The sequence below is a fragment of the Balaenoptera acutorostrata genome, chromosome 11 (genome assembly GCF_949987535.1).
Source record: "Balaenoptera acutorostrata chromosome 11, mBalAcu1.1, whole genome shotgun sequence".
Taxonomy (NCBI): Eukaryota; Metazoa; Chordata; class Mammalia; order Artiodactyla; family Balaenopteridae; genus Balaenoptera; species Balaenoptera acutorostrata.
The window spans coordinates 86,148,048-86,175,131 of NC_080074.1; the positions used below are offsets into that span (position 1 = coordinate 86,148,048).

Sequence of the window (27,084 nt, forward strand, 5' to 3'; positions counted from 1 at the left end):
TTATTTCTTCAAATAAGTTTTCTGCCCCCTTGTCTCTCTCCTCTCCTTCTGGGACCCCCATAATGCAAATGTTGGTCTGCTTGATGTTGTTCCATAAGTCTCTTAAGCTATCTTTCATTTTTCTTTTTGCTTGGGTGAGTTCTACTGCCTTGTCTGTGAGTTCTCAGATCTTTTTTTCCAGCTTTATCTAATCTGCTATTGAATTTCTCTATTGTACTTTTCAGCTCAGTTATTGTATTCTTTGGCTCTGTGACTTCTATTTGATACTTTCTTATATTTTATCTTTGTTGAAATTCTCAGTATGTTCCTTTATTCTTCTCCTAGGCTCAGTTAGCATCTCTACGACCATTATTCTGAGATCTTTATCAGGTAAATCACTCATCTGTTTCATTAAGGTCTTTTTCTGAGGTTTTATCTTGTTCTTTTGTTTGGAATATATTCGTCTGTTTCTTCACTTTTCTTGACTCTCTGTATTGGTTAGATAAAACAGCCACCTCTCCCAGTATTGAAGGAGTAGTCTAGTGTAGGAGATGAAATATATCCTTCAACACTGCCTTGGTTGTCTCTCAATTCTTTGTGATTGTCCAAGCACCTACTTTATTTTTAGTGGTTCCCAGTAGTTGAGGGTGTGCCAAGACCTGTCAGTGTCCCAAAAGGAAGGAGCTCAGTCAGCACCTAGGTCCAGGCTGATTGGAAGCCAGACCTTCAAGCAACAAATTTTAAAGTATACAAGTATGCATCTTTCAGGGGAGGACTGGGAGATAGTCTTCTGGGATTTTCTGCTCCCTCTGAGCTGAGCCTTGAGGTGATAGCCAGTTAAGAACTGTTTCTTTCTTTGCTACCATCCTGTTGAACTCATGAATACAAGCTCTCCTGGCCAACAGAACCAGGCAATCAAGGGCCAGGCCCTGGGCAGCAGCCAGAAAAACCAGGGCACCAAATGTAAAAACCAGGGCACCAGACACATGTACAAGCTTCCCCTGGGAAACACTGGTGCTCAAGAGAGATAGTGCCTTCCTTCTGAGGTCTCTAGGGAGGATTACAGTGGGCCCTTAGATGTGTGTTCAGTTAGAAGCCTACCCTTCAAGCCACAGCTATGAAGATAAACTAATAGGCTTCTTTCACAGAAAGACTGAGCCCCTGAGTCTGTCGCCTCTCTGCTGTGCCCTGGGGGTGGTTAAGAATTCTTTAAGCCAGTTAAGAATTCTTTCTTCATTTGTTTCAGTCCCTAGGACCTGTGAATGTGAGCCCCACCGGCCACCAGAGACAGGTGAGCAAGAGGTGTCCCCTGGGTGATACAAGCTCCTTTTTGGGAGATCCTGGTGATCTGGGCCAAAATAGAAGGAGAGCACAAAGATATGGTACCTGCTGGCCTCTTGTTTTTGGAGAGTAATTCAGTAGGCCCCCTAGCTGTGTGTTAAATAGTAGATGCCTGCCCCTCAGGCCTATGCTTTAAGATAATCAAATAAGCCTCTTTCACAGAAAGTCAGGTTGTTTTCAGTTGGCCACCTCTGCCCTGGGCCCTGGGGCAGGTGAGTCTGCACACAGGGGCCCTTTAAAAACTGCTTCTCAGTTTGCATAGCCTTCTGGGTCTGGTGGAAGCAAGCCCTCTTGACTTTCAAAGCTAGATGTTTTGGGGGCTAGTTTCTCAGGTGCAAGTCTTAAAAGTTGAGGCCTGATGTGGAGTTCAAACTCTTTGTTCCTTGGGGAGAAGCTTGTGTTTGTAAGTTCCCTCCTGATTGTGATTTGCTGTGCAGGGGTGGGTTTATGGCGAGGTTGTGTCTCAGCCTCTCCTACCTGCTTCAATATGGGCTTTTTCCCATTCCCCCGATGTGTAGGAGTCACTCAGCTAGTTTTCGGGTTTTTTTCAGAGAAAATTGTTCCATATGCAGCTGTAGATTTAGTGTGTTTGTGGGAGGAAGTGGCTTCGGGATACTCCTACGTCGCCATCTTGGACTAGAACGTATATACTTTTATATGGGAAAATACCTAAGATGCATTGTTAAGATATTTTTTTCAAGATACAAAACTATATTTGCAATAGGGTTCTGTTTTTGTAAGGGAAAAAAATACTTATTTGTGAAATCGTAGAAAAAAATCTGGCAGCCTGCTTATCCAAACAGTGGCTATCTTGGAGCCGGGGGGAGGGAGTGTGAGAAGGATGGGATGATGGTATACTATCAGTGATTTTTTATTCTCTTTATACTTCTATATTGTTTGAATTTTCAATAAATAAGTACTGAACACACATTCCTTTCCTGATTGAAAATGAAACAATATATTTCCTTTTATTTTTTTCTTTTTAAAAAGGGACAGTTCATGATAAGCCTCTATGACACTCCACCTGCTATTCTGTCCTTGTGAGATTCCCTTCCTCCCGTCATCCTCATCCACTTTACCTAACATCTACTTGTCTTTTAAGACTTACCTTTGTTGACAAAAATTCAGTTAACAATCAAGTTAAGAAGAAAAAATAGAATTTTATTTGAGCCAAACTGAGAATCATAACCTGGGAGACAGACTCTCAGAAGGTCTGAGAACTGTTCCACTTGTTAGAAGTCGAAGGCACAGTCATATACGTTTTCGAGACAAAGGATTGTACATCAAAATCACACACTGACATTTTACATAAAGTTCACCAAAGATACATAATCCACGTAAGCGTGTACAAAGTGAGCAGTAAATCACCATGACCCCTTACAGAGTTGTGAAAGAATGCTAATCTTCTAAGAAGTTACTTTGCCGACATCAGAAGAAAGGATAAAAACATTGATCTTTGTGGCAGGCATTCCCACCTTTGAGGATGTCTGGCTAATGTATAACACAGATGCACATTGTACATTAGGGAGGGCCCAATACAGGCAGGGAATATGTTATGCTTAAATTTTCTTGTCCTGCTTTAAAATATAAATTTTATTTTATCACTTTCAATTTTACCTCCACAAAGTTCCCCCCTTATTTTCAGGCTAAATTAGATGTATCTCTACTATGCTCTTATCATTCTGTTTAATTATTAAAATTCTTAACTTAAACACTAAATTATGATCTCGAGGACAAGGATATCCTGATAGATTTCATATTTACAGTAAGCACAGGGCCTGGTACACGATAGAGTTTCGATAAATGTTTATTGAATGAATGAAGGAATAAGTGAATGAATGGAAGGTTAAGTGATTAAAAGTAGGCCCTAACTTGAGTCTAATTTGTTGTGAACAACCTGTGTAAGAACAATCACTCGTATCAAAGAATGCAACCAGTACCCACATTAAAATTATCCTGTGTTTTTGAGACACTTAAGACTCTCAGTTACAGTTGGGTGTGCTGGGAACCATTTCTGCCACTTTAGGGGATCTACAAGCTTGTCGCTAGGGATTCTTGGGACCCTCTCCTCAGCAGTTGTGACCCCTGGAGTGATCTGGTGTAGTACAGGTGGTGATAGGAAGGCTTCACTTCCAACCCCACAGCGGCCTCAGGAGAAGTGTGCTTCTTGCAGTCCAGTTGGAACTCAGAATGTGAAGCAATATTTATGGGCAGTGGTGAGGTTTGTATTCCTTTGTAATCACGGCAATATAGAAACTATCATAACCCTAAATGTCACTCATAACACTGTTTTCTCGGTATGGTAAAATATGTTATACATTTTTTAAACTGGCATATAAATTCACGAAATTTAACTTGTATGTGTATGTGTACATGTGTTTGTGTGAGTGTATGTAAATTAGGAACTACCTGTAGGATCAATAGGTAAATTTACTGTGTTTTGGCTTTAGAGGAAGAGATTTCTCTATTTTTAAAACTTTTTCTTTAGGATAAGCTGCTTATTTTTATAATTTTAGGTTGACATATTTTAATATAATACATTTCTTGTATCTTTTTAATAAATTTGGAGGCTGATTGCAAGGCAAATATTAGTATAATAATGCAGGAATCTATGGCCCAAAATACTTTAATTATGCTTGATATGTGATGTGATTACAAATACCAAGTATTTAGTACTTTGTTAGTTTAAAAATTAAATCTCTTAGGTTTAGAAGATGGTCCAAATTGTCTTCCTTTTTCATGGGTCTATTAAGAATTTTGCCACTAGAGGGCTCTTAATACCATATTTTAGTTCATTTAAATGTGTAATAATAATATTTAAAATAATGTCAGTATTGGCTAATACTGTCTTTCCAATTGATATATCTTAGAAAATTTTTTGAAAAGTCTAATTTAAGTGTAGCAAAATATGAGAAATGTTGCTTTTTAAAAATAATAATTATCTTCAGAAATATTTTGGTGATCTAAGGGGCATGCATGATATAATAAATAAAATGGGCCTTTGAACTTTTTAAAGTTCAAGTTAAAAATAGTCTTTGTCAGGCTTCCCTGGTGGCGCAGTGGTTAAGAATCCGCCTGCCAATGCAGGGGACATGGGTTCAAGGCCTGGTTCCGGAAGAGCCTACATGCTGCGGAGTAACTAAGCCCGTGCACCACAACTACTGAGCCTGCGCTCTAGAGCCCATGAGCCACAACTACTGAGCCCGCGTGCCTAGAGCCCATGCTCTGCAACAAGAGAAGCCACCGCAACAAGAGAAGCCCGTGCACCACAAGGAAAGTAGCCCCCGTTCGCTGCAACTAGAGAAAGCTACGCGCAGCAACAAAAACCCAACACGGCCAAAAATAAATAAATAAACAGACACCAGATTTAACATAAATATGAGTATATATGTATATATATTTAATATATATATGAGTATATATAATATATAAAACATATACGAAATATAAAATTTACTAAGTGCCTTTTATGAGGAATTTGACATGATTGTGGATAAGTGTAACAGTTACCGTACGTTCTGATATGTGCAATGAGAGATATTAGGCACGGGAGTTAAGAGATCAAAATGAATTAAAAAAAAAAAAAAACCAGAATGAACAGACTGGAAGTCTTCTCTGATGAGGTAACCTTTGAGCTAAATCTTTTGATAGGCGTGGAGGAGTTTAGATGGGAAGGAAAGGAAATTGTTCTGCTCAGAGGGAAAAGTGTGGAGGCATGAAATAAATGGCCTTAGAGATTCAGGGACTTCTTGGCATCATCATGGATAAATTAAAAATCTATGAGGATAGGTGCTCTCACTCCCTCTTGCGAGAGCACCAGAATCACAACTGGCTGCTGGACAATCATTGACAGGCAGACCCTGGACTTCACCAAGGAGGATACCCCACGTCCAAGGACAGAGGAGAAGCCACAGTGAGACGGTAGGAGGGGCGCAATCAGAGTAAAATTAAATCCCATAACTGCTGGGTGGGTGACTCACAGACTGGCGAACACTTATACCACAGAAGTCCACCCACTGGAGGGAAGGTTCTGAGCCCCATGTCAGGCTTCCCAACCTGGGGGTCTGGCAACGGGAGGAGGAATTCCTAGAGAATCAGACTTTGAAGCCTAGTGGGAATTGATTGCAGGACTTCGACAGGACTGGGGGAAACAGGGACCCCACTCTTGGAGGGCACACACAAAGTAGTGTGCGCATCGGGACCCAGGGGAAGGAGCAGTGACCCTGGGGGAGACTGAACCAGACCTACCTGCTGGTGTTGGGGGGTCTCCTGCAGAGGCAGGGGGTGGCTCTGTTTCACCGTGGGGACAAGGACACTGGCAGCAGAGGTTCTGGGAAGTGCTCCTTGGCGTGAGCCCTCCCAGAGTCTGCCATTAACCCCACCAAAGAGCCCAGGTAGGCTCCAGTGTTGGGTTGCCTCAGGCGAAACAACCAACAGGGAGGGAACCCAGCCCCACCCATCAACAGTCAAGTGGATTAAAGTTTTACTGAGCTCCAACCGCCACAGCAACAGTCAGCTCTACCCACCACCAGAGCCTCCCATCAAGCCTCTTAGATAGCCTCAACCACCAGAGGGCAGACAGCAGAAGCAAGAAAAACTACAATCCTGCAGCCTGTGGACCAAAAACCACAGTTACAGAAAGATAGACAAGATGAAAAGGCAGAGGGCTATATACCAGATGAAGGAACAAGAAAAAACCGCAGAAAAACAACTAAATGAAGTGGAGATAGGCAACCTTCCAGAAAAAGAATTCAGAATAATGATAGTGAAGATGATCCAGGACCTCGGAATAAGAATGGAGGCAAAGATTGAGACGATGCAAGAAATGATTAACAAAGACCTAGAAGAATTAAAGAACAAACAAACAGAGATGACCAATACAATAACTGAAATGAAAACTACACTAGAAGGAATCAATAGCAGAATAACTGAGGCAGAAGAACGGATAAGTGACCTGGAAGACAGAATGGTGGAATTCACTGCTGTGGAACAGACTAAAGAAAAAAGAATGAAAAGAAATGAAGACAGCCTAAGAGACCTCTGGGACAACATTAAACGCAACAACATTCACATTATAGGGGTCCCAGAAGGAGAAGAGAGAGAGAAAGGACCAGAGAAAATATTTGAAGAGATTATAGTCAAAAACTTCCCTAACATGGGAAAGGAAATAGCCACCCAAGTCCAGGAAGTGCAGAGAGTCCCATACAGGATAAACCCAAGGAGAAACACGCCGAGACACATAGCAATCAAAGTGGCAAAAATTAAACACAAAGAAAAATTATTGAAAGCAGCAAGGGAAAAATGACAAATAACATACAAGGGAACTCCCATAAGGTTAACAGCTGATTTCTCAGCAGAAACTCAGCAAGCCAGAAGGGAGTGGCATGATATACTTAAAGTGATGAAAGGGAAGAACCTACAACCAAGATTACTCTACCCCGCAAGGATCTCATTTAGATTTGATGGAGAAATCAAAAGCTTTACAGACAAGCAAAAGCTACGAGAATTCAGCACCACCAAACCAGCTCTACAACAAATGCTAAAGGAACTTCTCTAAGTGGGAAACACAAGAGAAGAAAAGGACCTACAAAAACAAATCCAAAACAATTAAGAAAATGGTCATAGGAACATACATATCGATAATTACCTTAAAGGTGAATGGATTAAATGCCCCAACCAAAAGACATAGAATGGCTGAATGGATACAAAAACAAGACGCATATATATGCTGTCTACAAGAGACCCACTTTAGACCTAGGGACACATACAGACTGAAAGTGAGGGGATGGAAAAAGATATTCCATGCAAATGGAAATCAAAAGAAAGCTGGAGTAGCTATACTCATATCAGATAAAATAGACTTTAAAATAAAAATGTTACAAGAGACAAGGAAGGACACTACATAATGATCAAGGGATCAATCCAAGAAGAAGATATAACAATTATAAATATATATGCACCCAACGTAGGAGCACCTCAATACATAAGGCAACTGCTAACAGATATAAAAGAGGAAATTGACAGTAACACAATCATAGTGGGGGACTTTAACACGTCACTTACGCCAATGGACAGATCATCCAAACTGAAAATAAATAAGGAAACATAAGCTTTAAATGACACAATAGACCCGATAGATTTAATTGATATATATAGGACATTCCATCCAAAAACAGCAGATTACACGTTCTTCTCAAGTGCGCACGGAACATTCTCCAGGATAGATCACATCTTGGGTCACAAATCAAGCCTCAGTAAATTTAAGAAAATTGAAATCATATCAAGCATCTTTTCTGACCACAACGCTATGAGATTAGAAATGAATTACAGGGAAAAAAACGTAAAAAAGACAAACACATGGAGGCTAAACAATACGTTACTAAATAACCAAGAGATCACTGAAGAAATAAAAGAGGAAATAAAAAAATACCTAGAGACAAATGACAATGAAAACACGACGACCCAAAACCTATGGGATGCAGCGAAAGCAGTTCTAAGAGGGAAGTTTATAGCTATACAAGCCTACCTAAAGAAACAAGAAAAATCTCAAGTAAACAATCTAACCTTACACCTAAAGAAACTAGAGAAAGAAGAACAAACAAAACCTAAAGTTAGCAGAAGGAAAGTAATCATAAAGATCAGAGCAGAAATAAATGAAATAGAAACAAAGAAAACAATAGCAAAGATCAATAAAACTAAAAGTTGGTTCTTTGAGAAGATAAACAAAATTGATAAGCCATTAGCCAGACTCATCAAGAAAAAGAGGGAGAGGACTCAAATCAATAAAATCAGAAATGAAAAAGGAGAAGTTACAACAGACACCGCAGAAATACAAAGCATCCTAAGACATGACTACAAGCAACTCTATGCCAATAAAATGGACAACCTGGAAGAAATGGACAAATTTTTAGAAAGGTATAACCTTCCAAGACTGAACCAGGAAGAAACAGAAAATATGAACAGACCAATCACAAGTAATGAAATTGAAACTGTGATTAAAAATCTTCCAACAAACCAAAGTCCAGGACCAGATGGCTTCACAGGTGAATTCTATCAAACATTTAGAGAAGAGCTAACACCTATCCTTCTCAAACTCTTCCAAAAAATTGCAGAGGAAGGAACACTCCCAAACTCATTCTATGAGGCCACCATCACCCTGATACCAAAACCAGACAAAGACACTACAAAAAAAGAAAATTACAGACCAATATCACTGATGAATATAGATGCAAAAATCCTCAACAGGGGGCTTCCCTGGTGGCGCAGTGGTTGGGAGTCTGCCTGCCAATGCAGGGGACACGGGTTCGAGCCCTGGTCTGGGAGGATCCCACATGCTGCGGAGCAACTAAGCCCGTGTGCCACAACTACTGAGCTTGCGCCTCTGGAGCCTGTGCTCCGCAACGAGAGGCTGCGATAGTGAGAGGCCCGCGCACCGCGATGAAGAGTGGCCCCCGCTTGCCACAGCTAGAGAAAGCCCTCGCACAGAAGCGAAAACCCAACACAGCCAAAAAAGAAATAAAAATTGAAATTCTTTAAAAAAAAAAAAAAGAAAATCCTCAACAAAATACTAGCAAACAGAATCCAACAACACATTAAAAGGATCATACACCATGATCAAGTGGGATTTATCCCAGGGATGCAAGGATTCTTCAATATACGCAAATCAATCAATGTGATACACCATATTAACAAATTGAAGAATAAAAACCATATGATCATCTCAATAGATGCAGAAAAAGCTTTTGACAAAATTCAACACCCATTTCTGATAAAAACTCTCCAGAAAGTGGGCATAGAGGGAACCTACCTCAACATAATAAAGGCCATATATGACAAACCCACAGCAAACATCATTCTCAATGGTGAAAAACTGAAAGCATTTCCTCTAAGATCAGGAACGAGACAAGGATGTCCACTCTCACCACTATTATTCAACATAGTTCTGGAAGTCCTAGCCACGGCAATCAGAGAAGAAAAAGAAATAAAAGGAATACAAATTGGAAAAGAAGAAGTAAAACTGTCACTGTTTGCGGATGACATGATACTATACATAGAGAATCCTAAAACTGCCACCGGAAAACTGCTAGAGCTAATTAATGAATATGGTAAAGTTGCAGGATACAAAATTAATGCACAGAAATCTCTTGCATTCCTATACACTAATGATGAAAAATCTGAAAGAGAAATTATGGAAACACTCCCATTTACCATTGCAACAAAAAGAATAAAATACCTAGGAATAAACCTACCTAGGGAGACAAAAGACCTGTATGCAGAAAACTATAAGACACTGATGAAAGAAATTAAAGATGATACCAACAGATGGAGAGATATACCATGTTCTTGGATTGGAAGAATCAACATTGTGAAAATGAGTATACTACCCAAAGCAATCTACAGATTCAATGCAATTCCTATCAAATTACCAATGGCATTTTTTACGGAGCTAGAACAAATCATCTTAAAATTTGTATGGAGACACAAAAGACCCCGAATAGCCAAAGCAGTCTTGAGGGAAAAAAATGGAGCTGGAGGAATCAGACTCCCTGACTTCAGACTATACTACAAAGCTACAGTAATCAAGACAATATGGTAGTGGCACAAAAACAGAAATATAGATCAATGGAACAAGATAGAAAGCCCAGAGATTAACCCACGCACCTATGGTCAACTAATTTATGACAAAGGAGGCAAAGATATACAATGGAGAAAAGACAGTCTCTTCAATAAGTGGTGCTGGGAAAACTGGACAGCTACATGTAAAAGAATGAAATTAGAATACTCCCTAACACAAAAATAAACTCAAAATGGATTAGAGACCTAAATATAAGACTGGACACTCTAAAACTCTTAGAGGAAAACATAGGAAGAACACTCTTTGACATAAATCACAGCAAGATCTTTTTTGATCCACCTCCTAGAGTAATGGAAATAAAAACAAAAATAAACAAATGGGACCTAATGAAACTTCAAAGCTTTTGCACAGCAAAGGAAACCATAAACAAGACGAAAAGACAACCCTCAGAATGGGAGAAAATATTTGCAAACGAATCAACGGACAAAGGATTAATCTCCAAAATATATAAACAGCTCATTCAGCTCAATATTAAAGAAACAAACACTCCAATCCAAAAATGGGCAGAAGACCTAAATAGACATTTCTCCAAAGAAGACATACAGACGGCCACGAAGCACATGAACAGATGCTCAACATCACTAATTATTAGAGAAATGCAAATCAAAACTACAATGAGGTATCACCTCACTCCTGTTAGAATGGGCATCATCAGAAAATCTACAAACAACAAATGCTGGAGAGGGTGTGGAGAAAAGGGAACCCTCTTGCACTGTTGGTGGGAATGTAAATTGATACAGCCACTATGGAGAACAATATGGAGGTTCCTTAAAAAACTAAAAATAGAATTACCATATGACCCAGCAATCCCACTACTGGGCATATACCCAGAGAAAACCGTAATTCAAAAAGACACATGCACCCGAATGTTCATTGCAGCACTATTTACAATAGCCAGGTCATGGAAGCAACCTAAATGCCCATCAACAGACGAATGGATAAAGAAGATGTGGTACATATATACAATGGAATATTACTCAGCCATAAAAAGGAATGAAATTGAGTCATTTGTTGAGAAGTGGATGGATCTAGAGACTGTCATACAGAGTGAAGTAAGTCAGAAAGAGAAAAACAAATATCGTATATTAATGCATGTATGTGGAACCTAGAAAAATGGTACAGATGAGCCGGTTTGCAGGGCAGAAGTTGAGACACAGATGTAGAGAATGGACATATGGACACCAAGGGGGGAAAACTGCGGTGGGGTGGGGATGGTGGTGTGCTGAATTGGGCGATTGGGATTGACATGTATACACTGATGTGTATAAAATTGATGCCTAATAAGAACCTGCAGTATAAAAAAACAAACAAACAAAACAACTAATACTAAACTTTCATTGGGTTATTTGTATGGAAATATGTTAATATAAATGTTTCAGACATTACATGAAATTTCTAAAAATCTTATATTTGTATTTGTATTGAAATATGTATGGAAATATGTTAATATAAATGTTTCAGACATTACATGAAATTTCTAAAAATCTTATATTTGTATTTGTATGGAAATATGTATGGAAATATATTAATATAAATGTTTCAGACATTACATGAAATTTCTAAAAATCTTATATGTTCTGGTATAATGTTATAAGTAATAATCCTAGTTATTACTTTAAAATGTATATCTCAGAAATAACTCATTTTCTTTTCAACTGCATTATTATGAGCTTTCATCAAATCTTTAACTGTGGTCATTTTTAAGTCTTTTGTCATTTACAGACAGTTCTGGGTGTACTCTGATGCTTTGGCAAATATGTTCCTATAAAAGGGTTTCATCTTCAAGAAATTCATGGAAAAGACTCTGACAAGTACAGGTTTCTGGTAACTGACTGTACTGCTGAACTGAATGAATAAGCATTTTCAGAAATCTAATGAAAAACTGATGAAGTCATAAAAGTGCTAACAAAAGATCAAGATGAAAAAAAAATTAATTACATGGGACTGAGTGAACTGATGAGGATGAGTATAATTTTTGTGACTTTCTGTCTGAATTAAAAAAAAAAAAATCCCACAAGGACTCAGAGGCAAAGAATATACAAATCAATTTTCACTGCAAAGTAAAGGAGCTGTTACAGTGGAGGATTACTGGACTGATTGTCAATATTATGACATAGTATGAGTGTGTTTCATGTTTGGTAATTGCAATCATTGTTGCTTTTGTTGTGGTCATCCATGGACAATGCTTGGTGTCAGTCTATTTATCTCTTGTAAAAATAAAATACAGTGTGTGTGTGTGAAAAAAAAAAATCTATGAGGATAACCCACGTGAAAAACCTAGCTTTAGCATTCATCAACCTTTAACTTCCTACAGACTTACTTCAGCCTGTTTCCCCAGTCATACCCTGGACCTTGTTCTTATTTCTTTACTCATTCAGCAAATATTTATTGAATGCCTACCTCTATATGCCAGGCACTATTCTGGCCCTCAGAGGGCAGTGGTAAAGGACAAATGAGATTCCTGCTCTCGCGATTTACTTGCAAGTCAGGAGAAACCAACAATAAATAAGAAAAAACTGGAAAATAACAGATACTAATAAATGCCATGCACAGACTTAATCAGGGTGGTAACTAGATTGGGTGTTTAGGGAGGGCTTGTATGATGAGTTATTATTTAAGCTGAAACCCAAATGACCAGAAGGAATCAGCTATGTAATTATTGGGTAAAAATATTCTGATCTGAGGGTAAAATTACTGCAAAGGTCATAAGACAGAAGTGAAGACCAGGAAGAAGGCCAGTGGACTGATGTACAGTGGGCAAAGAGGAGAGTGACATGTGATGATGTCAGAGAGAAAAGCAGAAGCGAGGTGAAGCAGGGCTTTGGCGGCCAGAAGAAGAAGTTAAGATTTTATTGTAAATGCAGTAGGAAGGCATTAGAGGGCTGTAAGTATGAGAATGGCATGATTTATCACCTTGAAAGGTTATTCTGGCCATTACGTAGATAAAAAATTGTGAGGGGCCAGAGTAGAAACATGGTATTAGGTTCAGTAGTACTAGAAAGGCATGAGAAGTCATGGTGGCTTGGACAAAGGTGGTAGTAAGAGACATGGAAAGCTGGATATGTTTGGGAAATGTTTGGGAGGTAAAATAAACAAATCCTGCTGAGTTTTGATTTGGGGAACTAAGAAGATGGTAGTGCAATTTACTGAGATGGACAGGTATGGGCTGAATTGGTTGAGACTGACAGAAACCAGAGGATTTTGGTGGGGACATGGTAAGTTTGGAACACACAAATGGAAGTGTCAAGTAGGCAAACGTGAACCTGGAGTTCTGAGGAAAGTCAGACCCAGCCACCGTGTGCGTGTAGACTGTGTCTTTCCAGGGCTGAGCAGCACAGTGTATGTGGCCTGAAGAGCATCATTGGCATGGATTTGGGAACCACCGGCCTATAGACGGTATTAAAGCCACAGGAATGAATGAGACTTCAGCCCACTCAGGGTAATCATTCTTATCTTTTATACAAAATGAAGCATATGATGCTGAATTTTCAAAATTCATCTTCAATTCCTTATCAAGAGCCAATTCCAACAATTTATTCTGAATCTATAGTTAAATTATCTTTTGATGATGAAAACATTGGATTTCAGATCAATGAACTTCCTTTGTGCAGATATTCTCTTGATGGACAGTAAAATTCAAGACATTCTATCAAATGTGTACAGTATTCAGTACTGACATTTTGCAGATGTCCAATATCAAGATCACCTCTTTGATTGATAATTATTGATATCAAGTCTCCCATGTTCTCTTCTAATATTTTCATGATTTTTGTGGCTTTTGATTGGTTTAGTTATGTTTTCACATTTAAATCTTTTATCCATCTGGAATTTATTTTAGTGTAAAATGGGGAGAATCTAAATTTATTTTATTTCAAATCTTAGCCAGCTGTCTCAAAACACTTACCGTATAAACCTAGCCTTTTTCTATTGATCTGAAATGCCATATGCTAAATTCCCAAGTGAATCCTGAGATCTATTTCTGGAATTTCTAGTCTGTTTCCATGATCTTATTCATGACCCAGGTTATGTTTTTATATCAAATTCAAATTACATATATATTAAAAGAATTTCCACACTACAATAACTGCACATTAATCAAGTTACAATGAAAAATTGCTTGTGTTCTGTGAAGTTCTTCCCTGTTATAAGCCAATTCCTATACCTGTTGAACCAAGGTGTCATTGAAAAGTTATACTTTAACTACCTTCTCTGCTTCATATTCTGTCAACATTTCCCGGCAAACAGTTTTAAGAAATGTTATTTTTTAGATAGATTTATTATAAATCTATAAATTTAGTGCAATTCAAATAAAAATTCCAGTTGGTAATTGTTGAGACTGGACAAAACACTATTAAAGTTTAGCTAGAAGAAAAAAAAATACATGAAAAATTTTCTAAAACAATTATGATGAAAGAGGACTTTTCATTAGCAGATATAAACATGATATTAATATGAAGAAAGAAGTATTTTTTTTCAGTTTCATTGCCAACAAACACAAGGAGTTTTAGAATGTATAAAACTATGAAGGCTTCTAGTATCAATAAATGTGGTTTGGAGTTTAATTATTGTGCAGGAGTATGTTCTAGATGCAATGACAGGAAAACATTCTAGGATAGTTATTAAGATTAAGGAACTTCCACCAGAATGTAAATTCACCCATTGCTTCCTTCCTCCAGAAGTCTAACTTCAAAAAGAGTCAATTGAACTAAAGAGTGACATAGAATTATAAAAATTATGAATTATATAAAGTCAATGTGTTGACTTAAATACAAGATTATTCTCTTATGTGATAATACGGACACTGATAAATTCCTGTTGTTGCATACTGAAGTACTGTGGTTATTAAGGGGAACATTCTGTTGAGAAAGTCTAAATTCTTGGTCTCCCTGCAAGGTAGAAAACCAGTTTGATCTACATGCTGAAGAATTCTCAACTTTTTGAAGATGTGAATTGGAAAGGCTGACTCACTTGTTGGTTTGATATCTTTGATATTATTGTTGGAGAAAATCCTTCCTGTAAGAAAGAAATGCAACTGGCTTTTTAAAAAAATTAATGTATTTATTTTATTTATTTTTGGCTGTGTTGGGTCTTCGTTTCTGTGCGTGGGCTTTCTCTAGTTGCGGCAAGCGGGGGCCACTCTTCATCACGGCGCATGGGCCTCTCACTATCGCGGCCCCTCTTATTGCGCAGCACAGGCTCCAGACGCGCAGGCTCAGTAGCTGTGGCTCATGGGCCTAGTTGCTCCGCGGCATGTGAGATCTTCCCAGACCAGGGCTCGAACCCGTGTCCCCTGCATTGGCAGGCAGATTCTCAACCACTGCGCCACCAGGGAAGCCCGCAACTGGCTTTTTAATGGTAGATAATATCAAAGGCTACCTAGATGTTCCATGGGCACCTCAAATCCAACATATCCACAATCAAATTCACTACATTTTTTCCCCAAACCTATTCTTCCTTTTCTTTTCTTGGTACCACCATCCATCTTATTACCTAAGCCAAGCATCTGTAAATCAGTCTTTGCCTGTCCCTTGCCTTACTTCTATATCCAGTTGCCATCCAAGTTATGTTGATTTACTTCCTTATCATCTCTCACATATGCTCCTTCTAATGGTCCTGATTGCTTCTATCTTGAGTTAGGCCCTGATCCTCTTACCTTGGACTTCTTACTCTTTACAAAGCAAAACATTCATCAGCTGGGCACCAGAATACTCTTTCCAAATGCAAATTTCTTCATGTTACTTTCCTAGTAAAAATCTTTTTGGGGCTCTCTTTTACCCACAGAGGAAATTCTAGTCTTTAGAGTGGCATCCAAAGCTCTCCACAGGCTGGCCTGCCTCTCTCCAGCTTCAAATCTTTACACCCTCCTAGCCTGTCTCATTCCAACCATGCCTGACTACTCAGGGGTGCTTGTAATCCTCTGTTTTGCTTCATACTTTTCTGCCTTCACTCATACTTAAAATTCCCTCCCACCATTTTGGGGAAGACCTAATTATCTTTCAAGATTTAGTTCAAACTTTACCACCTTTGGGTAGTGTTTCCTATTTTCACCACCCGGAGACTATTTTTCCCACAGAATTAACTGTTCTTCCTTTTTTATTCTATTGTGGACCCCTTACTACACTACAGCACCCACAAATGGTATTATGCCTATTTGTTTACCTGCTTCCCTAATAGACTGGCAGCTCCTTAAGTCAGGGACCTTGTCTTTTCTTTCCTTTTACTTCTAGCATCTAGGGATGCCTGTACAATTTAGGCACTCAATAAAAATTATTTGAATGAATGAGTTAATAAGTGAGAAGTGTCAGAGGCCTGATGGAAAGAGCTGGCAGAGAATGCATAGTGTTAAAACTGGTCAAGAGGAAGATACAGGGCAATATCGTGATGAGAGTAGGGAAAAGATACTTTACTAAGGGGGACTTGGCTTTGTATGGTGGATGAGGGTGAGAGGCATGGTGGGATGAACTGGCATTAAGCTTCTGACTAGAATTCTGGTATAAGGTTCTTATATTGCTGTAGAAAAGTACAGGTGGTATTTGAGATCAAATGAAGTTTGCTGGATGTGATCCAGTTTGCAAATATTAGCACACACATACCAAATTTTCATAATACTGCATGTATCTAGTACTTTACAGCGTACAAAATTCTTTACTTTTATTATTTTATTTGACCCTTAGACCAATTATCTCCGTAAGCTTCAGTTCCCTTTTTTGTAAAATGAAAATAATAGCTATCTCTTAGTATTGTTTACAAGAGGTATCATATGTCTGGCATACAGTTACATACCAAATGGGTTGTTAGATCAGGCATTTGAGGCCCATAATGGTTAAATGACTTGCTCAAGGTCACAAAGGTAAGTTAGTGGCAGATTTAAATATAAATTCCTATGTCCTCTTTTTGTAGTATTCTTTTTACTACACCAGGATGTAATGATATCTTCTACATTACTCGGTACATAGCATCTTTAATTCCCCTCAGAGGCTTACCCAAAAGCAGGCTTTGGAATTAGTCTATCAGAAAGTTTATTGCCAAAATCAAGCAAAATCTAAAACTTGGCTAAAACCAAAATGCAAATACAAATATTTTTATAGCTTGCATTGCTTCCTAGTCTCTCTATTTTACACTTAGGGGTTTCAGCAAAGAATCTGAGCAGGCTAGCTCCTGCCCTTGTGAGGTTCTGTGGAGATGTGCTCTCATTTAAATTAATTTTTTAAATATTGTTTTTGAATCCAGTTTTAGGCCAGAGCAAGTGTCCATCTGAGGCCCTGGAATTAAGGTAGCAGAAATCTAGTGGGAACTGGAACAGGAAGAGAGTGAATCTGGGCTGCAGCAGACACTGACGATCACACGCATCTGTCCTTGTGTTCTCTGTAGAGTTCTGTCCAGGAAGAACCTGAAGCCACAAAATATGAACTGGAGATGAAATTATTAAGTGAAACAGTTTCAGCAGGTATTCCTCTAAATTACATTTTTAGAATTTAATTTTATTGGGATTTTTCTGCTTACAAAAGAAATGCAGGGACATTGTAAAAAACAAAAAAACTCAGATGTTGCTGAAGTATAAAGTGAAAATTCTTCCTCATCCCTCTTCTGATATAACCTATGTTAACAACTTTTTTAAATTTGTGCAATCTCTCTCTCTCTGTCTCTGTTTCTCTCTCTTTTGGTTTTAAATAAAACCATGGGATCATATCATACAGATGTTTTTGTTGAAAATTACTTTTTTTCACCTAACAATATTTGTCATTGTACATACATACATAGAACACAATATATATTCTGCTTAAATGAATAATATTCAACAAGATTCTAAGTCAGAGCACATTGGTAACCTTACTGTTTAAAGTATCTGTATAATGTCATCCAATAATGGGACATTATTTAAATCCTTATTAGTAGACATTAAGGTTATTTCTAATTTTTTTTTTATTATTACAAGCAGTGTTGCATTGAACATTCTCAAGCACACGTACATGATCAGAAATTTTTCAACACTTCTGTATTTAGTCTTATCCTGGCAAATAGCAACTGGATATAGTTTTAAAATGTCAAAATGATAGTGATGTCTAATTTGAAAATCCTTTAGTTTGAGATTTATATACTTGTTTTCCACTAACTTTAATTTAGCATTATGCTTCTTTCCCAGTAACTTCTAAGGAATATACTTTTTATATATTTCTTAGCATATTTTTTTATAACAGGCTTCTTGTCTACTTCACTTTTTCCAATACACTTTTGTGTCAGCAGTCAACTAGGTTTATATCTTTATAATTTTTCTGTAATCCTTATGAGATAATTTTCCTGTTAGAAATATGATAATATATTCAATTCATGAAACTCTGTCAATAATACCAAGATTTCTACATGGTGATCCCCAAATAATATATATCATAAATAGTCTAAATGAGGACACAGTATTCTTTCTGACTTTCTTTTTGGGTAAATGGACTATTAATTAGATACATTTGAAAATTGCTTAAGATCTACATTTTATTGAATGTATACAAGGAAAAGGGGTCAATTGCTTAATGGGAATTTTCTCTGGATATTTCCACTTATTTTCAGTGCCTAATCTCTGTGGGTTAAATTCAGTGCCATCTCAGTGTGCTTCCTTTTATGGGAGAGGAAAATTGTAATGATAAATAATAAGACTAACAGTTCCTGAATTTTTACTATGGGTCTGGCACCAGTTCTAAACTCCTTTCTTGTATTAAATCACAGCTCCCCCAAATTGTAGAAGATAGATACTACAATTATATGCATTTGTTGAGGAAGGAACTGAGACTAGAGATGTTAATTAGCATATCTTGTATAAGGTCACACAGCTAGTCAAGGGTGGAACCTGTAAGGGTCTGATTTCCTCTTCTTATCTATTACACTCTATTGAAAGAATTTTGGTGAAAGGTGGGAATGATGGTATGTGACATCAGATATCCCCTGATTGTGCACTGAGATTTATGGGATCATAGAATTTCCCCGTAAAATGTCTGAACACAAAGATTATCCAGTCCAGTTTCTTCACTTTCAAACCTCCATCCCTGTTTTTCTATAAGCTGGGCCTATTTTTGTTGAAAGAAAAAAAATTAGCTTTCATTTCATATATGGGCCAAAATTTATTTTTTTAACATTTTACTTTCTTCTTTCAGATTTTTAGCTCCATAATGTCCAATTAAAAAAAATTAATTTGTCAGTTATTAAATTTTGTGTTAAACCATTTTTGCTCTTTTATAATGAAGGTTAGCAGGATATGCCACCCCAAAATCTGCCACTTTGGCATAAGAATTATTTTCAGCTGAAAACAATTAAAAAGATGCAAGAAAAGGTCCTTACCCTCCTACTATTTGCCTAAAAGCAGGGCATAAACTTTCAAAAGTGTTTTTCCTCCCCTCTCTACCAGGAGGGACAAAGGTTAATTCCCAGAGACAAGTTTAGACCCTATCAGCCTGGAGAGAGTGCCAGAGGAATTTACATAACAGGCTTTATCTCTGCCCTTGGAAGCCTAAAACTGCTTTCCTTTGTCCTGTTATTTCTCCACAAATTTATTATTTTTTGTAGAAGATGCTATATAAGCCAGAGTTCTAAACCACCTCTTTGAGTTACTAATTTTTCCCGGGGTGTCTCCCATGTATACATGAGGTGTACATGTTAATAAACTTCTGTTCATTTTTCTCTTATTAATCTGTCTTTTATTACAGGAGTCTCCGCCAAGAACTCAGAAGGGTAGCGGGAAAATTATTTTTCCTCCCATACAATAAACCATATTTTTAAAGTTTTTATGTTAATAGTAACACATCCTTATCGTATACAAATTCCTAAAACGTTAGTGTATAAAATATAAATGGGGCCCTCCCCTGCACCCTAACATTATGCATGCCTATTCCCACTTCCAGGCTTAGCTTTGTGAATAGTTTTGAATTAACCACATTTTGAAAATGTTTAGCAGCTAAATAAAAACTTCATTTACCAGTATTAGAATATTTTCATTTTCATTAGATCACCATGTAGAAATGTTATGATCTATTTAGAAACTGAACTAATCTGATGAATTTCAGCGCAGTTGTTGCTGTTAGAGAATGCCCCTGAAAAGCCATATTTCTCTGAAGAAAATGAGGTTGATTTATGCCAATTCACAGCTCTGGGTGGAGTGCACCACTTGGATATTTTGGAGCTTCCTCCACAGTGTAAACCAAGGAAGGGCTGGATGATTGTGGAAGTAGGTTAATTCTTGAATCAAAATTTATGAATAAAATAATTTCTCATGCTTTTACTTCATCTCAAATGATCTAAACATCTAATGAATTTAACCCTATTAAGCAAGCACAAAGGAAACAATGTAATTTTAAACTGTCTTGAATGTATAAATTTGAATCAGATACTAAAGGAAAGGAATCTGAAATAATATGGATTTTAAAACTAGAATTCATACATGTTTACTTAATTGTAAACCTATAGCACTATGATTATATTGTGCCAATTTGGCCTTAATAATGACAGTCTATTTCAGAGGCTGGCAAGCTTTTTCTGTAAAGGACCAGATGGTAAATATTTTCAGCTTTGTGGGCCATACCAGCTCTGTCGCAACTCCTCAACTCTGCCACTGTAACATTAAAACAGTCATATGTAAATGAACGGGCATCGCTGTGTCCCAGTTAAACTCTATTTACAAAAACTGGTGGTGGGCTGGATTTCTCGGGGACCACAGTTGGTGGACTCTGGTCTAAATCAGTGGTTCCCAGCATGTGGTCCCTTGACCAGAAGCATCAGCATCATTTGGCATCATCTGGGAATTTGCTAGAAATGCAAATTCATGGGCCCCACCTCAGTCCTACTGAATCAAAAACTCTGGAGGTGAGACTCAGCAGTCTGTGTTTTAGCAAAACACATTCCAAACTTTGAGAGCCACTGGTCTGGATCTTTGATATACGAAGTGTGGTCTATGAACCTGAAGCATTAGCATCACCTGGGAACTTGTTAGAAATGCATAATTTGGGGTTTCACCTCAGATCTACTTCATCTGCATTTTAACAGGACCCTAAGGTGATTCATACGCACATTAAAGTTTGAGAAGCACTGATCCAGGCAATGCCAATGCTGCTGATGTACAGATAGCCCACAATGAGTAGTAAGGATACTGATGGTAGCAGTTGTTCATCATTTTTCAAGGAGTTTCTCACTTCTGTTTCAATAAGCAGTAACACTTGCACTAGCACTGGCTTGGTTTAACTTTTGGTGGCCTAACGTCCCAGTTATGTTGTCATGGCCCCTTCCTCCTTCCTTCCTTTCTCTCCTGCCCTTCTTTTCTTTCTCCCTCCTCCCTCCCAAACCCCTCCCATCCCCATCTCTCTGCTCTAACACATCATGTACATAGATTGTCAGGCACTTCTCACCCACAATCCTATCCATTAAGGATCTTCATGCATTCTTGAATTAGAGCAGTATTTCTCAATTTTTATTTTTTTTCCATTATCACCCCTCTAAGGAGTGCTTTGTAGACATTTTTTTCCTAACTGCCCCCCCTGCCAAAATATTAATACCACAGATATACTGTGTATCTGCTTATGTGCTATATGTATATCTGTATTTTATACCTAAAAGAGTACAATTGTTTCTTGATCCCCCTAAGCTAATTTTTACTCTCTTAGGGATGATATTGCTGTTCCTTTCCCCTTCTCCCCACAAATGAGAATGCAGTTATTAGGGTGAACCTGGGGAGATAATCTGGTCTGTAGCCACTCTGAAGAATCTACTTGAATCAACCTTCCCTACCTCAGGGATAATTGAAGGACAGGGAGGAGTCCAAGAAAGACACCCTTTGGTGGAGGTAGGCCTTCAAAACTCTTTATCCATAGGAAGGTCCCAGCCCGAACTGGGAATTTCAAGGATTCATCCAAAGAGTTGTTGTTCTTGAATTTTGGCAGGATATCCTGATACCACCACTCCAGGCTCCCAGTCTGAGCCCAAAGTATCCTCCTTCACACCTGTTTTTCTCTCCTGCAACAAAGAGGCCTTCCTCCTTTTTTCCAAGTCCCTTTTTAATAATCTCACACATCCCCTAGAAATTTTCCCCATCCAATTTTTTACTCTTTTGTAACTTTTTTTTTTAATAAATTTATTTATTTACTTTTATTTATTTATGGCTGTGTTGGGTCTTCGTTTCTGTGCGAGGGCTTTCTCCAGTTGTGGCAAGCGGGGGCCACTCTTCATCGCGGTGCGCGGGCCTCTCACTATCGCGGCCTCTCTTGTTGCGGAGCACAGGCTCCAGACGCGCAGGCTCAGTAATTGCGGCTCACGGGCCCAGTTGCTCCGCGGCATGTGGGATCTTCCCAGACCAGGGCACGAACCCGTGTCCCCTGCATTGGCAGGCAGATTCCCAACCACTGCACCACCAGGGAAGCCCTATTTTGTAACATTTTTAATCTTCCCCCACCTTTCCTAGATCCTTCTCTGCTAAATTCTGATAATGGACAAATCTCCTTTATCCCACAGACATCTGCCCTTGGCTTAATTTACTTTCTCCCCACCCTTCCCCCGGAGCTTTTTTGAGAAATAATTGAAATATAACATTGTGTAGGTTTAAGGTATGCAATATGATGATTTTTAATTAATTTCATTCATTCGTTTCTACACTTCTCAAAAGGTTGCTTATACTTCTTTCTGTCTTCCCACACACACCCTAACCAAGGTATTGGAACATGGGATTTGGAGTCCTATAGATCTATTTTTGACTTCTGGCACCTTCTTGAAGTCATTTTGTAATCTTTGGCACATTAATTGATTTCTGTAAGTCCCAGTTATCTTCTCTGTTAAATATATGCCTTGTAGAGTTACTTGGAGGGATAAAATGAATAGTTAAGTCCCAGCCAGCATAGAACCTGGCCCATAGGAGGGTTCTGAATTACATTCAAATGTAGTGATTTTTTTTTCCTCAAATCATTATCTTTAATTTTATTGTGACATTTTGTTAGTCAATCTATAGTTAACTGTGACCAAACTGCAGTGCTTATTTAAAATAACTGTATAGCTTATTCAGCAATATTTACATCTTTAACTGTTACCAGTCAGCTTCTAACTTGGTATTATTTTGGTCATTTTTAAAAGATACTCAAAGAAGGATTACAGAAGTATACATATCCTCCAGAAACTGCAGAAGACTTTGAAACAGAAAACGCTTTCCCACCCATAGAGGTCATGCTTGAGGTTCATGAGAACGTAATCTTTTTTGAGAATCCTGTGGTTGCAAGGTGGGATGCTGAAGGTACGGCAATGCCTTAACCAGCTTTGATAATTATGTAATGAAGAGAGATACAATAATATAAATTCTTAAATCAAATTAGGAAATGCAGCGTGTAAAGTGAGTTTCTAATCTTACATATTTCTCTGCCAATTCTAGGGTCTTTGTTTTGTTTGCTCTTAATGGAAAAGAATAGGGATTGGAGTTTTTTATAACTATTAGCTGCTGAAGTGTTTATATCTGCCATATTCTCTGAGAAATTTCTTTATGTTTATACAATTACGTTTTAAAAAAGAAGGAAATGAACAAGAATATCAAGATAGTATAGCAAATCAAAAACAAACAAATGAAAAGCCTATTCTCTCTTGAAATGGCCAAATAATTCACACTGGGGTGATTAAAATTTGATTATTTTAATGTTAATGATTTATAAGTTGCAAAGCTTATTACAGCCAGGTACTGAGGATGTGGAGTGGGTAAATGGGAAACCTGAGAAAGAGGAAAACTAGCCACTGTATGCCTCTTTATAACTTTTGACTGTTGAATCATGGGAAATTATTGCTTATTCAAAATGTTAAATAAATATCAATAAAATCAGAAGTACTAACAGAAATACAAGCTAATAATTCACCAGTCATTAACAGATACCTTATTTGGGGTTGGCTGGCTAAACTTTGAAAGGTCTCAGTCTTGTGAATTAATGTATGCACATTTTGGGGCTCTTAGATGAAAGCCGAATAGCTTTGTTTTTAGTGTAGGTGAATTATTCTACATCCATCTATTTATTTGTGAAAGGGTTTACATACTAGATGATAAGTTTATAACAGATGAGATCACTAAAGCACAGAACTATTACTTTATTTAGTTAATGGGGGCAGAGAATTTAGAGAATATTTTGTACTTTAAACTTTTTCATGGTTGCTACAATACTCCATATTTTTGCTTGTATAGACATAGCCACAAGATATTATTTATTCTAGAAATAATTTATATATTAAAAACAGTATATTTTTATCAATACATTAAACCATAAAGTATATCAAAATAAACATTAGGTAATTTTTTCCTTTCATGTTGCTTTTAGAGGTTTCATTTTTCCTTTCCTTTAATGGTAATCTTCCTAAATATTTATCACATTAAAATTTATTCATACTCAATTAGTATTAGACAAGGTAAATTATCCCACATGACTCAGGGAAATACAATATGTAAAAATTGACTCTAACAACTACAGTAATTGTACAACAGTAATCTACAACTCCAGTAATTTTTAAACCATGGGGAAACTTTTTTGCCAGGAAATACTAGAAAGTTGAAGAATTTATTTATAGGCAATACTTAATTTTTATGTTTACATATTAATTTTGTTAATGTAAAAACAAAAAGAGGAATTATAAGGAACTTAGTTTTCCAATATAATTGTATTTATTATATTGAATTTAAGACTCAAAAATAGTGAAACCCTCCATGTGAGAAGAGGAGAAAGCCAAGTGGGAATGAAGAGGGTGTTCTAGAAAGATAATGATTCATTCATTTGTTCCATAAATATGCTAAACAATAAGAAAGATAGAGATAAATGAGACATAGTTCCTTCTTCCAGGAGTTTTCAAAGTTGTAGGAGAGGCAGAGAGGGAAAAAAATCATAATACAATGTAGTAAGGTGCTATGTAATAGACAAAAGTGCTACGGAGCAGAACAGTGGCTGGGTCCCATCTGGAGAGTTACGGAAGTCTTCTCCTAGGGTGGAATATTGAACAGGTCCTTACGAGACTAAGAGAACATTCACATGTAAGTCTTGTGTGGACATATGTCTTCATTCCTCTTGGGTATATTCCTAGGAATGGAATTGCTGGGTTGAATGGTAAGTTGATGCTTAACTATTTAAGAAACTGCCATATTGTTTTTCAAAGTAGCTTTACCAGCAAGATACGAGGTTTCCCATTTCTCCACATCCTTGCCAACATTTGTTATTATCTGTTTTTTTGATTATAGCCACTCTAGTGGGTGTGAAATGGTAGTTCGTGGTTTTAATTTGTATTTACCTAATGGCTGGTAATGTTGAGCATCTTTTTTAAGGTATTTACTATACTTTTGTGTATCTTCTTTGATGAAATGTTTATTCAAATCTTTTGCCCATTTTTAAGTTGGGTTGTGTTTTATTATTGAGTTGTAAGAGACACAAAATACCACCTATTATATGATTGTATTTAATGAAAAGTCCAGAAAAGGCAAATCTTTAGAGACAGGAAGTATATTAATAGTTGCTTGGGGCTGGTGATGGGAATGGGAATTAACTATAAACGGACATAAGAGATCTTATTTGGAGGATAATAATGTTCTAAAACTGAATAAAACTGGATGGTGATGATGGTCGCACAGCTCGATAAATTTACTAAAACTAATTGCATACTCAAGACAGGTGAATTTTAAAGTTGTTTAAAAAGAAAGATGAAGAGAGTTTCTCTAAGAGATAAAGGAATAGTCCTCTAGGAAGAAAGAACGACATGTGCAGAGGCTCAGAGGTATATGATGTTGTTGCAGAAGAAGAAAAAGTGTGGCTGGAAAGAGGTCTGAGAAGTGGCAGAGGAGGAAGCCGGAAATCAGAATCAGAGCTTCATTCTAAAGGTCTCACAACTGTGCTGAGGAGTTTGGACTTGATCCTGTATAGACAGGAAGAAACTCCCAGCAAAGCTGGCTTTTTGTGGAGATTCTATTCTAAATGTGAAAAATCAATTTATACATATTGCAGTTATGGGAGTGGTTTCGTTCTTATTTTTGCAGAGGAAAAAATGGAACTAATGTCACATTCTTCCTAATTATAAAGGTAAACACTGGAAAACTGATGGCATCAGCAATGTATCTTACAAATCGGAAGACAGACTTATAACGTTCAGCCTGGAAACTTTGGGCCCTGTTACCTTGATTCAAGATGCTCATGTTAATATGCCATACCAGTCATGGGAGCTAAGACCACTTGATGTGAATAAAGTACTTCTGACTGTGACTACAGTATTTACTGAGATTCAAATACAAATTAAGGTAAACTGCTGTTATAGCAAGTCATGTCAAAGAGCTAAATCTCTTTGATGACTGTGTGTCAAAGCAATCAGTCACTGCTGATTTACATATTGAAATATGTCTTTTATAAATCTATTTACAATATACCTTGAACTATAATTTCTAAATGAAATATAAATTGAATAGATAGATAGGAAATAACATGTAATAAGTACAAATTTGTACCCTAAAGTTACTAGGAATAGAACAATTGGTGAAGCTATAAGCCTGGTTGTAGTATGGCTTTCAGAGTTTTTGATCCACTCTAAAGAGGCGTCCTGATCTTATCACCTAGCCATTTGAAATCCCATTTGAGTGCCTCCATTGCTCACCACTCAGAAATTACACAGTCTGAAATTTAGAGACACAAAAAGTAGATTTAGTGGTTGCCTGAGGCTGAGGGTGGGAATGAGGATTAACTGTAAATGGACATAAGGGATTTTACTGGAGGGATGAAAATGCTGTAAAACTCATTTATGGTGATAGTTGCACCACTCAGTAAAGTTACCCAAAAAAAATCACTGGACTGTGCACTTGGGTGAATTTTATGATATGTAAGATATACCTCATGAAAGTTGTTTTAAAAAAAGAGAGAGGAAAAAGAAAAGAGATAACCTGAAATTCCTTATGACTGTGGCAGGAAGGCTAGAACATCATCAAATTTGGCTTTTAAAGTCAGATGAGAGATGTGAACTCTGTACACCTTCAAATTGCCACTTTGCAGACATTTTTTAAATTTTTTAAAATAAATTTATTTATTTATGTATTTATTTATTTACTGTGGCTGTGCTGGGTCTTCATTGTGACACACAGTCTCAGTAGTTGTGGCGCACAGGCTCTCTAG

The 27,084-nt window shown here is 37.5% G+C and overlaps 1 protein-coding gene across 7 annotated transcripts in view; it reads left to right on the forward strand.

Moving 5' to 3' along the window:
• DNAI7 (dynein axonemal intermediate chain 7) overlaps positions 1–27,084 on the forward strand; it is an 84,791-nt gene that overhangs the window by 51,580 nt on the left and 6,127 nt on the right. For 4 of the 7 annotated variants that reach the window (XM_057556492.1, XM_057556493.1, XM_057556494.1 and 1 more), the window contains 5 exons: positions 1,226–1,270; positions 17,327–17,402; positions 20,005–20,165; positions 23,051–23,207; positions 26,008–26,222. In XM_057556492.1, coding sequence (XP_057412475.1) covers positions 1,226–1,270; positions 17,327–17,402; positions 20,005–20,165; positions 23,051–23,207; positions 26,008–26,222 — 654 coding nt within the window. The remainder of the gene's footprint in view (positions 1–1,225; positions 1,271–17,326; positions 17,403–20,004; positions 20,166–23,050; positions 23,208–26,007; positions 26,223–27,084) is intronic. The other 3 variants (XM_007194848.3, XM_057556495.1, XM_057556496.1) reach the window with 3 other exon arrangements.